We start from the raw sequence: 16,416 nt of genomic DNA, 5'->3' as shown, positions 1-16,416 counted from the left end.
CGGATCCTAGCCCATGGCAAGCATTCGGATCCTAGCCCATGGCAAGCATTCGGATCCTAGCCCATGGCAAGCATTCGGATCCTAGCCCATGGCAAATTAAAAAGTCCTTAGATTTAGTGCCTGTGCAACCACTTCCTGTTTACATGTACACCAGGTATTGTTGAATTGCATATCTCAGGACAGGTTTCTAAACAGTAACAATGGACCATGCATGTGTAATGTGTTATTTAACAGTCTTTGGTAGTCTTCAGCACAAACCTGACAGGGTGACAATGCAGGAGAGAATGGGACAACAAGAAATGCCTATACAAGGACCATCATAGTAAGATCACTTGGTGTTAGTTTTGAAAAAAGCTGTAGATTAAAAAAAGCATTAACTGTGTCTCTGCAGACATTCTTCTGCTTGTGTCAGTTTTTAAATACAAATTAATACTTTTACAAATCAATAATAATTAATTATTAATCCGCTATTTTTCTGGTTATTAGCTTTATATGTGTTGTATTTGTAAATCTGCATAAAGGTGAGGGGAGTTACAATGATAACAGCATTTGTTGGGAGGGTTGAAGGTAGCTGGCCTAGGGAATAAAAAATATAAATCCAACCCTGGGGTTAACTCAAAAAACGTACAATTAGGTGTTGCCCTTAGAGAATCTGGCCTCCCACGATATGGCCTCTATACCGTCACTTAACCTTGTACTATATAATTTCCTTGCATTACAGTTTGTACGCCTGCATTCTGAGACGCTGTGTGTAAGACACACAGAAACAATGCAATAATAACACAAGAGTTTCCTCTTTTTTATTTCTGTTCCTGCTGCTGAAGCCTCTTTTGTTTAACAGCAAAATGACATTTTACGCACAATTTTCCTTGCAGTACGAGGATGTATACCGTGCCCTTCAGTGAATATAAAATTGATATTATTATCTTTTCGTTTAGAGCTCACTACTTAACCTTGAGATTAAAAGTTATTAGACATGAATGACTTAAGAAAAAAAATCCTATCATCTTCTGTTCAATAAAATACCCAAACGATTTGGAAAATATTACCTGGGTTTTAGTAATAGTTTTTCCACTAGCAATAAATAGAGTTGTAGCTGAAATGGGACATCCCATTGTCTTCTGGTTTGGTGAAATACCTAGACCCTGCATAACATTTATTCTAAATTTTCTGAATTATTTTACCTAATTTGCCTAAAATGTTAGAAAGTAAAAATCTAATATATATATATATATATATATATATATATATATAGCCCAAACATTGCATATTTTGTATTATTCAATATTAATAATATTTTTCTATGGCACGAAAATGTGTACACCCTGTTTTATTTATTTATTCCTGATTTGCTGGATCACCCAGCTTCACTGAAGAAGGTGTATCCTCTCCAGCCTTGGACAGCTTTAATACATCAGGCCCAACGAGCTCATTATTATTTGATATGTAAAATATACAAAATAAAATGTTTTGTTATATCTGTTTGATAATTGCATAATATACCTGTCCTGCCCAGAGCTGTGTTACCACAACGCGTGTTAGGGCAACAGAACACCTTTTTGTAGATCTAAATGAGAAGGGGAGATGTCCTGTCAATTCAACATACTTTCTGTCCTTGGGTGCCAACACATGCTTCATAAATACAGATCAGTCCATAAATGACATCAAGAAACAGGATTAAGAGTGACAATTCAGCCAACACATCTAGGGACTGGTAATCTTCTACATATTATATTTTTGCTTTGATTTTAAATATTTGAATGGAGTTTCCTACAAGGATCAGTTTGAAGCTACTTAAATCACTCTACAGTTTTGTGCTACCAACATTTCTGGACCCTATAGACAAAGGAGTAAACTACATACACCCCTAGCTGCTCTGTCTGCTTCTTCAGTGACTTCCACATGCATAACCTCTTTCCATGCATGGCTTCTCTAGAGCTGCCAACTCTCTGGAACTCACTTAAAAAGTCCCTAAAACCCATCTTTGAAACTTGCCTACCTGTCTTCATACGTGTCTTAACCCATCACTAATTGCCACTATTCCATACATCCTTTCTATTGTATACTTCCCCATTTCTTAGCACAGCCTTTCTCAACCTTTTTACCCCTGAAGAACCTTTAAATTATTATTACAATCTCAGGGAACCCCTGCTTTAATAACTTCAATGTAAAAATGCCCCTTGCATTGATGACCAGTGTAAAGAATGTCCTTTTACCATGATTGTGGTGACTTCTTCATTATGGACAGATAAAAAGTTTTATAGTATATAATGACTATGTCACTGCCAAATGGCGATAGATCTGCAACAATGCAGGCACTATTAGATAGAAACACGGCAGTCACAGCTTAAGAAACCCCTGAAAACCTCTGGAGGAACCATAGGATTCCAGGGAACCCTGGCTGAGATTGTCTGTCTTATGTTGTAAGCTCTATTGGACAGGATGCTCTCCTCCTTCTGTGTCAATGAGTCTGATTCATCAGAGCTCACCAGGACTGGGGAAAAAAGGACTATCATGGGTGAAACTTGAATGGATCTGGTCCAGAATTGAAACTTTTTGCCAACTAACAGCTTTTTTTTTCCATTTCAGGTTTGATGGATCACCCAGATTCTTCCATGATAGTCTAGTCCAGTGTTGTAGAGCTTTAATAAATTAGGTCCATTGTATATACCCGTCAAATATGCAGCTTTGCCGTATGCAACCCCAATTTATTCCACAGCACTGTGTAATATGTTAGAGCTTTAAAAATAAAAAAAAGTCATTTTTTAAAAATAATAATAATAATAATAATAATAATAATGATGAGCCATGAAAAAAGAAGAATATCTCATCAGCTGGAAAACATTTATGCATTATACAATGCAAAGAAACTTTATGTTTAACTAACACAAACCAAAAACAGTATTTAATTCACCAAGGTATTGATCTTTCCCAGAAAAGCTTAAAAAGATTGTTGTCAGCTAAAACGTGGTGTTCTCAGGAGCATAAACTCACCCTCATGTAAACAGCTATTTAAATAGCAGCAGAGGGATGTTTAATAATTACTCATTTTTTTTCTAGAAGACAAAGAACAGGGCATACAATTTCCCTGTTAAAGCCAACAAACAAACTCGGACCTACCCAGTTATGTCAATATGAAACAAAAGCTTTATCTAAGTAGCTTGTGTTCTCGGTGCATGAGATAAGCGCACATGACCAATGAAACTGTTAAAAAAAAAAGTTTATAACCTTTTACCATATGTTTTTTCTAAGTTCTTGTTGGTAATGAGGGTGTGGTGCAGACAACAATTGCGATTTATTTTTCAACTGAATCTTTTTTTTTTCTTTTTTGCTTAAACACACCCTACTAAGTCCGTAAAACAACTAGAATTAAACTTTGTTTTGAATAGAATTTGAAAAGAATTTGGCTATAGGTGTACAAGCAAAGGCAAAATGTATTTTTATAAATGTATATCACTTGTTATTAATTCATTTGTGTATACCTGTTGCCTACTTTTTCAAAGGTTGCAATGTGCAATCAGTACAGGTAAGTCAAAGGGGATCATAATGGGGGTAAAAACTAAACACGGGTTACATAAAACAACAGAGCACGTGACCATTAAAGGAAAAAAGGGAGCTGATTACTTCACACCCAACAGGAGCAATATTGCAGGTAAAAAATCAAACAAAATCTGCACAATCGTCAAACTACGACTGTACAGACCAGCCTTTCTAAACTTTTTATCCCAGAAGGACCCCTTAAAAATGAAGATCTCATGTAACCCCTGCTAAAATGAATCACTGGTTAGAATTTCCCCATAGAGTGGTGGTCAGAATGCCCCTCTTACAGACCAAAGCAAAGATTTGTGGTGTCATGCTATTGGCTCTGCAACAAAAGGCATTGTATACAGAACTATGGGACACTTCCAAATAAAGGTCATTCAGCCATAGTTCAAGGACCCCCAAACAACCTCTGGAGGAACCATGAGTAAGATTGACTGATTTGAAGAATGCCTTTGCAACAGCTGCTCCAAGCAGGAGCCCTGAAGAAGTATTCTATAACCCTGAAACGTGTTGGCTACTAACTTTTGTTTGAATTTGGCTTGATTTACTGTCATTTTTACTTCCCATATATTTTTGCTTAGTTTGAGAAATGCAGAAATGCATAAAAAAGACAGTAAGGATAACCAATGACTACACAGTGTAATGCCCATATGTAATGCAGAGGTATAATGATTGAAAGAACTGAAATCCAATGAATGAAAGGGAAGGGTCACAGACAGTCAGGCTGGGGAGGAATGATTTAGATGATGCTGGGTGTCTACCAGCCAGTAAAATAAACTGGGCTTATCTGACGTGCTTCAGCTTCTAATGCACAACATAAAAAGTGTGCAGCAAAATCAGAGTAAGCAATTTCAGTCCAGGAGATGAGCCTGTACAACTGTGCATGACTGAAGGGAGGGCCATAGCTTTAATTATTAACTGGAGCTGCTTTCTAAACAGATTTATGAATTGTGTAAAATGCTGTAATACCTGTTTATAAAATAACATGGCCGCTTATAGAAAATACACAATTTGACTTTTGTCACCTTGTAACTCATGGTTATCAATTTATCTTTCAGGGCCCTGAATGTGGACTAGGCCCCATCAGCCATATAGCTTTACATTATACAAACATTGCAATTCTGCCAGCTCAGCACTGCTTGTCAATAAACTGGAGCCATTGCAAAATAGCCATGTATTTTTTTCCCTTTCAAGAGAACATTGATAGGAGGCTGCCAGACCTGCAAAATAAACTCTCTGCAATCTCTGAGTGAATCTGTCAACAAACTGCAATTAAAACGCATACCCAGTAAAAAGTTCAGAAGACGTCTATGTGGGGCTACAGTGTTTGCTGCTTTGTAGCTGAAGGGTCAATATGGCATCTAAAAAATATATCTTGTTACATCTATTTATGAGGAAAATGACTGACAGAGTGCAGTCACTCAAGAGAAGCTTAGGCAGGAATATCAATATTAGGTCTTAAAGTGAACATACAGGTTGCTTATGTAGGGCAGGGGTGGGCACTTAACCACTAGCCCAACCCCTGCTTATACTAACTTTCTCTTTATTGCCCCCTGCTATGCCTTTAACCAGCTGAAATAAGCTCTATGCCAGCTTGGTCCAGTCTTGCAGAAAGCTAAGGGTACACTGCAGCACTTGTGCTTCTTCTCCTTCTGACAGTAAAGTAGACTGTAAGAGTCTGGGTCACATGCAGGTATGTACATTACTTGCATTTAAATAAAATACAATTATTATGCATTGATACAACGCTATATTAATTTGTGTGATTTGTATCTCTCTGGATATCTGCTTTAAAGCAACCTCAGGTGCAAGCACATTAGAACCATACTCCATACAAACATTCCAAGTACCTGGTAAAATTGCTCCTCTGCTAAAGGCACAATCATTTTACCACTTCATTTTATACAACCTACAGATTTAAATCCTGCTTACAGGTAGAACTGCTGTCTCCTGTCACATGACTCATTCTGTAACTAGTACATATGGCAGGTATCAGCACACCCAGCCAACATGTTTTCTTAAGACTTTTTATAGAGACTTTCACAATTAGACTACCAGTACTCATTCAATTTAGGACAAGTAGGTGCAGAACAATACCAGGTTGAAATATTGAAGACATTAACAGCTTGAAACCTCTAAATCAGTTTTAATACAAGCTTTTTTGTTTTTACTGGTGTGTACCTTTTGAAAGCCACAACTGCAGACAAAGGGCAGTATTGCAACTACCAGATTTTTGCACAGACACTGACGATATTATACGGAGTAATAGGCACCTGAGTAATGGTATCATTATTTCGGCAACTGGCGGGGAAGACGGCTGAACCAATTACTCATTAAAAAATAATCCTGTTGTTCAAGTATATAAATGTATTTGAAAACAAAGCATGGAAGAATAATTTAAAATGGTAAAGAAAACATGACTTGCTTTATATACTTTACTGCACTTTCAGAAATTTTCATACATCTTTGGATATCTGCACAGGGGAGGACTTTACAGGTAAATCACATGCCGAAAAAAAAGTGTTACAAGGATTTTAACAAACTTTGCTGCAGATTCCTACCCTTTTTTGTTCTGAAGGAAAAGCTGTTTGTTTCAGCATGTCCTTTCCAAGCTGATTCCCGAAAAGGAGGATTTGTGCTCACCAACTGCTACAATCTCAGTGATCTAATGCGGAGAGTGTACATCCCTATTATTTCTAAGGCAGGATATATCAACAATTCCTATAGCGGGAAATGCCCAAGTCTGCCATTTTTAACCAGGGTTCCTCCAAAGGTTCCTAGAACTGATGATTGCCCTCCCATTTGAATGATGTGGCTGATTGACCTCTCGTTTGATGCTGCCATAGTTTTGGGGTCAACACCACTTAAAGGAGCCAGCTGCATGAAACCAATGATTTATTTAGCTGTTTTTTTTTGGAGAGGTGGGCATTTTTCAACTAATCTCCAACAAATGGGTTTTAAAAGGAGTAGCCCTAGACCTGACAAAATATGTCAAGGGCTACTTGGGGATAAAAATGTTGAGAAAGGCTGGCCCAAGATTCAGCCAATCACACAAATAGAGAATATTTTAGGTGTGATTCCATACACCAATGGTTTAAAAAAACTCTTCTTGACTGTAAGGCCCCAATTCATGCATGTGGTAGAAAAATGCATGGTAGGCTGCATTCAGGCACATAGCAAACTGTTGCTGTGCATCATGGAGCAGCAACATTTGCACACGATTGCGGCTGTGTAAGGTTCTTTGAAAATGACTTCTTGCTTTCTAGAACGGCACCATGATCTGCTGCAGCCACTGCCACATACAGAACTGTTTCTTAACCTTTCTCATACACTTAAATTGGAATGGTTGGGAACGCATTTGAGCCTTTGGCAGGACACTGCAGTTCACCATGGGTCTAACATGGATTTCAACACTACACTGAATTTAGGTTTAAAAATATTAGAGGCACTTCAGTTTAAAACGACAAGGTAATTTTTTTTAATACTAATTCCTTACTGAATTGTGTAGCATTTTGATGGTATTTTATATTATTTTATCTATATATTTCCTATTTCTATTGATTGATAGGATGCAATATTTTACATTACTGAATATTACAATTTATAGGTATAATATGAAAGATTTCTATCCCGTCTCCAATTATCTAAAGCAGCATTTCTCACCTTCATTTACCACAGGGAAAGCCTTGAAATAACTTTCAGGTCTTTAGGGAACTCCTACAATAAATAAATGCATCCCCAATCTTATGGTAAAATTGTTGTGGAAATGGTCTGCCAAAGTTGTCTTTAAACCTATACCATTTGGATTTATGAAATCTTCAGATTTCAACTCATAACACAGCAACAATGGACATAAGTGGGATTCTGCTTGTTTTTATATATATATATATATATATATATATATATATATATATATATATATATATAATGAGCTGCAGTTTGAGAAAAGACAAAACAGCCATCTGAAATGTAAGGAAGGAGAGGCGCGGCAGACGGATCTGCTCAGCTTCCTAGATCATATGTCCTTTCTCTGCGGCCTGGTCCCTGCGCCTGTCATCAATCAGCTTCACACTTGTACTCTCTTACATCACTATCCTGCCAACTGTCTGACTCATTAGTGAAACACTAGTAAACTCCTGCATGGAAAGCAGTCAATAGCAGACTGCTCTTAGGCAGACAATGTTGTCGCTGCTTCACTTATATGATAGTTATCTTGAGAGATATGTGGCTGAGGCCTTTTAAGCATTTTTAATGCTTGCGGGTCATACCCCTCCCCCCAGCCGCTTCAACAAATAGGAATGGTAACTGGCGCCTTTCCCTTTTACAGGGGTTAAGTTGTTTATTTCAGTACACAGTGCAGGGATCTGAAGGGTTTGGTAGGAGAGATAAGGAGAATTTACTTAGGATGTTTGTATCAGTAAATCTGGAGCGGAATTTTTCTGTGAATTCCTCTTAATGGCGACACATGGTTATCCTGCTCACCTTGGAGAAAAAAAAAAGAAAAGTTGGAAAACAGCTCTTAAAAGCTGAACTCCTAAAATGCAGATCAATGTAGCTCTGTATTCATTATTATATCCTTTATGCCAGATTTACGGCAAAGCGCGTCAGCGCGCGTTATGTCCATTAGTGTGCTCCTGTGCCAATGACACTGAATGACATCACAACACATCTGAATTACAAAGCACCAATATGAAACATATGCTACATGTGCTGTGATGCAATGCATTGCTAAAAAAAAATTATATCTTTTTTTTTTTTAGGGTGTGTTTTGGTGCAATAGGATGTCCATTTAAATGAATAGTGTATAGGTAAATCTAAACGCATAACATGTGGCAACTTGTCTGCATTAAAAGCAAGAAATAGATATAATGTATATGTGTTTTGTTTTAAATGCAAGCATTGTATGAACTTGAACTGGACCTGGATTCAGCCTATTGAAGTCCCAGTAAAATTGTGTTCAGACTTGAAAAGTAAGAAATAGCACAAAGAGCCAATCAATTGCAGTGTTCATATACTAACAAGGAATATGCTTATGGGAAAAGGAAGCAGACTGACAGATATATGAGCTCATCAGTCTGTTGCTACTTTGTGTCCAGTCACAGAGATAGGGATAAACATAACATGTAAGGGAAATGAGAAAAATCAAGTCTACTTCTCTATTAGACAGGACCGGATTGGCAGTAATGCAAATCACTAGGTAGTTCAAACAGCCTTCATATATGTATTTTATCTGTGTATTTGCAGTATGTATTTGATGAGAGGTGTGGCTGCTACTCAGCTCTGCCAGCACAGAGCACAAGAGTGAAAGTGAGGAAATTAGCATTTCTGAAAAAAAAAAAGGAATTTTAATCAAACCATGCAAAGTGCAGGGTATAAAACATAGCGAGAAAACAATTAGTGATAAAGAGGAAAACCTGCCGAGCCATCAAGGCTAAAATTCTTTGTTCCCCAAAATCCTCTGCTACTATAAAGGCCTATTTATAAGAAGTCAAGACCAAAAGTATCACAACTTTTGTTTGCCTTTATTTTTCTGCTTGCCCCTTTCATGACACTATATTTATAAAAGATCAATCAGATTTTATATGGATATAATCCATGCTTTGATTGTCATGCTGTATTTACCATCAATTGGCAATCAATGGCTCTACTAATCCACCAACTGATTCACCAACCTCAAACTTTCACTGGAGGTGTTGCTAAAGGGCAGCCAACGTGGCAATGAGTGTTTCAAAAGCATACTACCCATCCCCAATGAGGCCAACTGCATTCAGTTTAAAAGTGAACCTGATGAGCTATGTATTAGGAATAGGGCTGAATGATGTTTTATATATATGGCAACATAGAAAAAGGAAAAATGGCGATCTTGTAAATGTTACAAGCTTGCTGAAAATACGTTTTTGCATACTAATCGCCACACTTGGATAACACCATTTTTTTTATTCATTCAATTTATAAAAGTAGAATTCAGTGACACATTACTTTGGACCTACCATCTAATGTCCCCTTTTTCAATTGGCCCCATAGAGCCAGTGTCCCTATAAGAAATTTAATGCATCTTTGCTGTCAGTAGACAAAAAAAAAAAATAAATCCAAGCCAATAATATTCAATCTGCCACCCAGTTCCCTATCCTAGCCATTTGTATAGAGATCTTAATGTGTGTCCCATAGGAATCGTCAATATGTTATATTTAATTAGAAATTCATGCGGTATCAAAACACAAAAACTGAATTTCAACACCACCTTCCAAACAAATGCTGACTTCCAAATTTATCAGACAAACGCTGGGAAAAAGAAATTTAAATGAGTACTTCACCTTAAAAAGATTGTTGAGCAAATGGAGAGGCAAACAATATTTGTTATTTTGATAGACTGGGAAAACAAGCTCATCTCAGATGCAAGCATGTCAAGTGTTTAGATGAACTGCAAACAGCTTATGTGTGGGCGGCGGGAATAATAATTAAAAAGAAAAATATATCATTTTTATCTCAATAAATCATGTCTGAAAAGTTTCAAGGTTTCAACTTCGCAGCCAATCCTAAGAAACAGCTTTTGACTTTTTTTTTCTTTTTTTTTTTTAAGTTTTCATTGCATTCATGGTGATGTGTGATAACCAACAGCAACCAAGCAAGCCTTAATGGCAGCTTGGTGCACTTACAGTGCTGGTAATACTGTTGCAGGAAACAAGTCCTTTGTGTAGCCTGTAAAACCCAAATCTGTGTACAGATCAAGCTGTCCTATGGCATCATTTTTGTGATCTGCCATTGAAGATCCCTAAACAGCCGACCCATTATTGGCAGCTATAGCTTAATGTTGGGAAGGATGCGGGGGGGCATTCGTTCTGCCCTCTTCAAACAGCAGAACATAGCTAAGCAGCCTGTCTGTGCATTGTTCTTTCCTCATGTCACCCAAAATAATTTGTTGGGGTGTCAATTGGTAAATCCTATGCAGGCATTCAATAATGAACTGAACAGTTTATCATGAAGAGTTACTGAAATCACTAAAATAAGCCCTGCCCAGAACACCTGTGTGAACTATAGAAATGCTCCACCCTATGAGATGAGGAAGGAAGGGTGAGTTCTGAAGATTTAACATACTTCCTGTCCTATGATGACAACGTACAGTATAGGGAGTGTTTAAACAGCATGATCACATGTAGGTGTAAATGGCATGAGATCTAATAGGCTGCAATATATTATACTGCAAGTACTGCCACATGACAGATGGGGTGACCGCATCGCCCCCACCAGCAACAATTTGGAAGAAAGGAGCAGCTGAAGAAGTGCTGGAAAGTTGAATATCAGAGGATTGAGTGATAATGTCTTAATTGGCATGGCAAGAGTGTTTTTTCAATGCTTGTTCCTACTAGTGCAATGTGTTAATACATGTATTTCTATGCAGCAAAATGTGGCAATGTCCAAGACACGGACTAGTATGCTTAGTTGCCATTTATTGATAACAGAACCCCAAGTGCTTCTTGCACTGCAGCAAGATGCATTAGTGTACCTAGCTGTACTCAGCACTTTTTAAAGCACAGCATGCAGTGCATTTGTGTGTCATGTGGCTCATTGAGCTATCTATTTAAATAAATGGGCTGTTGAATGCAACACATATGCGTTTTGAAAAGCATCCCTATATTGGGAACAAAGTCCTAATATTCAATGTTCCTGGGTGTTATGGTGTTGAATTGGCCCCCATAATTTGTACTCCATATTTGGGATTTTACCTATAATTTACCTACCTACAACTTACCTACGATTTTACCTCAAACTACAATATTGGAGTCTATGTGTAAGCTACTGACTTATTCAGCTTAACAAGGTCTTCCTGGTCCCAGTGCCAGGCTGAGCTTGCTAAGTCCCATCCCAAGGCCTGGGCAGCAAAGACCAAAGATGCATCCTCCCCAAACAATGACTGTATTTCCCAGCCAAAAGCCACAAAATGGTTGCCGCTGCAACTGACTGGCATACTTTAATTGAAAGAGACAAAAAAAAATTCTGTATTTGTTTTGTGTCTTCATGCATGGCTGGCATATCCCTGTGTACTAATTCTACTGTCCTACATTAATCAAAGCAGCAGCCCCTGTTGTCTTAGCACCACAGATTGAGAATGTGCCCCTGGCGAAGAACGAGGGAAAAGTCAACAGGAATTAAGTTTCAGTGTAACTGTTTACTCAACTGTGGCCTGCAGTTATTGAAATTTTATCCATGGGTTTGTGTGACGGCTGCACTAATGACTTCAACATGACTGTGATTCTCTCACTTCAAGTAGGAACCTGTAAGATGGAAATGATGGAATTAGCCCATTGGATGCTGCAACGAGGGCGACGGGAGTGCACAGGCACTCTGATGGGCCACTGAGAAAAAAAAATCATGTATTGGCCTTTAGGAAAGATTTTCTAATAACACTTCTTAATATTAAAAACTAACAAAGAGGAAAAATAAGAATAAATATAATAAATATGCTCAGCAGCAGTTTAATGTATATGTATACCCCAATTTATTTAGTGTTGAAAATAATGAGTAAACACTAGAACCCTCATCAGGTTTTACTTTATCTAGGGCCCCATTAGAAACATTTTCTATTATGTCCTGTCCTTGAGACAACCTTTCATTAGACAGTGAGTGAAAATCTGCTAGTGTACAAAACTAGCAAAGGTTCATTAAATAACAACTTTACTTCCCTATGTGTTGAGATTTACTTTCACTTCCTCTCCAAGCACAATAACTTTTATTGTGCCTGGGAGAGACAAACTGCACTGCAGGTAACACATTCGAATGTGGCTACAGTTTGGTTCTTTCAAAAGCAACCACATAACCAAAACACTGATGCCTTTTGGAACCACACTGCATTCCAATGTAGCAATGTGCACAAAATAATTTCCAATTGCTCCAATTTACTTGAATGGCAGTAGTTGGTACTGCAACTGGTGCTGGTGTGAAATGGCATGGCCATAGCCTAAGTAAAGAAGTCTGTGCTTTGGTCTTTCCAGGTCTCAAAAATCAAATATGCTTTGAGGTCAATCCTACACTTGATTTTTATTACTAGTAGGCAAATAAAATATAGAAATGAAGGATCAATTTATGATCCAATTGACTGCTCAATAGAATGGGGTAAAAATGTCCCATGCATCGCCTGCAATAGATCCACTGTACTCCATAGGGCAACCAGGATCAATCTAAATGCTATCCGAGGTCCTTGCAGGCACTGCCCATCCCAGCACTGTTTTAGACCATGCAGGTTGACTTTTAATATCTCCTGGTAAAAATAAAATAATCTTGCGTACACATCTCAGCTGGATATTCAGCTCATTGGCTGCAGTAGCCTTCAATATCAGTCCATTATTATCATTGTCATCTGCAGTCTAGCACTCTGCTATGTGAGGTTGTCTTGAAAACGGTGTCACTTTGTCAACAAAGACTAATGCACAACAGCAAGTTATTAGTATGATTACACAAATACAAACAGGAGACGGAGGTTAACGCCTGCCAATCGGCAGAATGTACCAGCTCGCAGTGACCTTGGAGAAACGACTATTATTTTCCATACAAGGATACGGCACAGACAAAGCAATGAAAGTGACATTCTTTATCTGTCCATCCAGCAGAGCTGAGTATGTACAGTATAGTCAGAGGGCTTTTATTTCCATACCATGAATATCATTATGGACAAACACCCACTTGTGTCACCTCTAGGAAGATTATCCCTGCTTCCTGTTCAGTCACCAGAATTGGTGATGATTTGAAACCTCCCCAATGGGGACATAGCTAGACTTAAAAACCCGACAAATAATGTGACCCTGCTCTATTCAAAACAATGCAATATAGTGTGTAGCATTAGTTCAACTTTAAATATCATCTTTATTGATATACCCAGAGCTGGGCTTTGGAGTTATTTTTAAAATTGACTGGAGATCCTCTTTCATGATTGTACCTTTAAGTCAAACTTTACCCTTCCCTCCTTTTCAGCCCTAGATGGCACCAACTTAGCTTCTATGTGGAGCTTCTTGGTGTAACTATATATCCATTGAAATTTAATTGTCATTTAAATGTCATTTTTTATACTACAAGCAGTACAAGGACCTCATTTTGACCTGGTATTAGCCAATTGTTAAGACCCTGAATAGCAGATCTCAGACTGAAGGAAGGGGAAAGAAGTCAATCAAGTGTGCTGCAGTGCAAGGATTGGAGGCAAGAATGTTGGAGAGATGAGCTTATCAGTCTACTGCTTCTCCTTGGTCCAGGATGGACAAGACACATAAGTGTTACCTTACTACAGTAGACACATTTTGGGTCACTCTCCTTGCCAGACAGGACTGTGATGTGTGTAAGAGCTGTGTAAATCTATGGATTGGCTGGACAGTAACACAAATCCTTTAGCTGGTAAACAGCTCTGAATATGCATTTCTTCGGCTGTGTTCATCTCTAAATGGACATGTTTATTTCCACTTTAACTAGCTTATTTTTTGTTTTTAATCATCTGGAGTTCTACGCCTGCGGTTCTTTTGTATGATGCCAGATGCAGCCAGGAAAAAAATATTTACTCAGTAGCCGGCGTGGCCTTCTCCCTCGCTCTGCCACTTGTCAGCTACGCTACTCTTTGGTACTAAACAGCACACATTGGCTCTTTTGGAGGAGCCTAGCTAACTTTGATCTCTGCTTTCCCTGTGATGAATGCTTGACCCGGAAAGCCAGAACACATAATAAAGTTTAAATTTCACATTCCGATGCGATTGCATGGACGCTTCTGCTTTCTCCAGAGTCTGGGACTGTAGATGGGGCAGGAAAGAGTACCTGGTGTTGTTGGAGATGCGCGAGGTCGGCGGCGCCTATGTCCAGAGATGGCGTCTCTCCGTTGGAGCGCGTCTCTCGTAACGAGCACTCTAATAAGTGGTTACCGGCACTTCCTCCGTTCTGCACAGCCGAGTCGTTACTTTTTGTCTCCGTCCCAGATTCTTGCATCATGACTCAAAGCCCTTTAAAAAAATGAAAAAGGGGAGAGAGAGAGAGAAGGGGGGAAATAAAACAGCTGTTAAAACAGTTAGTGCATTCTGAAGATACGTGCCCTGTTTAAAATCAGGCCTAAACTGTAAACATTTGTCATTTCCTTTCATACAATTTATCTTTCCTGAACGCTTCTTGCTAACCGTTACTGTTTATTTTGTTTAGCAGCTGTAAATGTAGCAAATTTCAGAGTTCTAAATGTAGCGGATCCTCGGCTAACACTTAGCCACTTTCACTCTCCTTTTTTTTTTTTTTGGGATCTGTATATTTTGCTAGGAGCTTCAAATGTAATTCCAGGCAGGGAGTATTTTGTTTTAGTTTAGGACATAGACGGGAAAGGATTAACCTCCGCCAGGTATCCATTGCTGCTTCTGGCCCCATTGGGAAAATTTTCCTTCATTTCCTTGATCAGGACAGGAGAGGAGGGGACTTTTCCTAATGTGGCCACAGAATGTCATACGGTAATGGAATCCCATGACTTAGGTCGCCTTTTCCCAGTCAATGGCTGTCAACATGCAGTGTTGCTGCAAGCCATGTGTCCAAATGGCAGGTATAGGTCATGTGATCAGGAACTGCGGAACCAAAGAATCTTCCATGGTTCCATTTATGCAATTTATGATAATAATCCTAGACCTCCCTTTTCTAATTATTAATAATTGTATACTTATAATAATCATGCTCCAAACATTATTCTTCCATATGTAATTAAAGCACATTTTGCTTTGACACAGTTCTATTCCTCAGCACCGCTCATGAAGCTAAAGGGTAAGGTAATTCCCCATTGCATCAAGATCTTTTCCCCGCATTGGAAGCCACAAAATATCCAGGAATGACATGGAAAGTCAGTTTGCACATGTAAAAATATTACCTAAGCAAGGCTATATTATTCTTGTGATACCCAAATACTGAATATATGTATACATATACACACACGCCACATACCTAAATTCCATATATATATATATATATATATATAACTTCTAAGGTGTTCAGAGAGATACTGTCTGCTCAAATCCAGCTAAATGCAGTCACATTGATTGGGAGGCGTTTCAAAATACAGATGGACAATGACCCAAAAAATACAGCCAAAGCAACCCAGGAGTTTATTAAAGCAAAGAAGTGGAATATTCTTGAATGGCCAAGTCAGTCACCTGATCTGAACCCAATTGAGCATGCATTTCACTTGTTGAAGACTAAACTTTGGACAGAAAGGCCCACAAACAAACAGCAACTGAAAGCCGCTGCAGTAAAGACCTGGCAGAGCATTAGGAAGGAGGAAACCCAGCATCTGGTGATGTCCATGAGTTCGAGACTACAGGCTGTCATTGCCAGCAAAGGGTTTTCATCCAAGTATTAGAAATGAACATTTTATTTTCAGTATTTTAATTTGTCCAATTACTTTTAAGCCCCTGAAATGAAGTGATTGTGTAAAAAAAGGCTTTAGTTCCTCACATTTTTATGCAATAGTTTTGTTCAACCCACTGAATTGAAGCTGAAAGTTTCATTTAAAATGAATTGTGGTAATGTACAGAACCAAGATTAGAAAAAAATTGTCTCTGTCCAAATATTTATGGACCTAACTGTATATATATCAAGGTGTCAACATGCACCAATTTCAAAGGCTGCCAAAGTACCATCTGATCTGCAAGAGTATTTACTGTTCCACGCCTAGGATTCCGATATCCGCAGTGTAAACAGTCAGTGACGTCTGACGGGACAAGTGATTCAAAAGAGAAGTGTTTACATCTGTCTGGTAGTAATGCAAATCCATATTTGAAATAAAGGCTTTGGTGGACACTAAGGTATGGAATGCACTGTTGAACCACAAGTAGCAGCAGATGAAATTCAAAATGATGAAGTCATTCAGCAGTA

General features: G+C 38.4%; 1 protein-coding gene across 6 annotated transcripts in view; it reads right to left on the bottom strand.

Annotated features, from left to right (window-relative positions):
• Positions 1-16,416, bottom strand: part of FOXP1 (forkhead box P1) — a 500,704-nt gene that overhangs the window by 191,700 nt on the left and 292,588 nt on the right. For all 6 annotated transcript variants that reach the window (XM_072420741.1, XM_072420743.1, XM_072420746.1 and 3 more), the window contains one exon: positions 14,335-14,516. In XM_072420741.1, the coding sequence (XP_072276842.1) occupies positions 14,335-14,505 (171 nt within the window). In that variant the 5' untranslated portion in view covers positions 14,506-14,516. The remainder of the gene's footprint in view (positions 1-14,334; positions 14,517-16,416) is intronic.

This window comes from Pyxicephalus adspersus, chromosome 8 (genome assembly GCF_032062135.1).
Source record: "Pyxicephalus adspersus chromosome 8, UCB_Pads_2.0, whole genome shotgun sequence".
In the NCBI taxonomy this organism is placed as follows: Eukaryota; Metazoa; Chordata; class Amphibia; order Anura; family Pyxicephalidae; genus Pyxicephalus; species Pyxicephalus adspersus.
The sequence above is the reverse complement of the archived record's forward strand: the minus strand, read 5'-3'. Positions and strand labels throughout refer to the sequence as shown.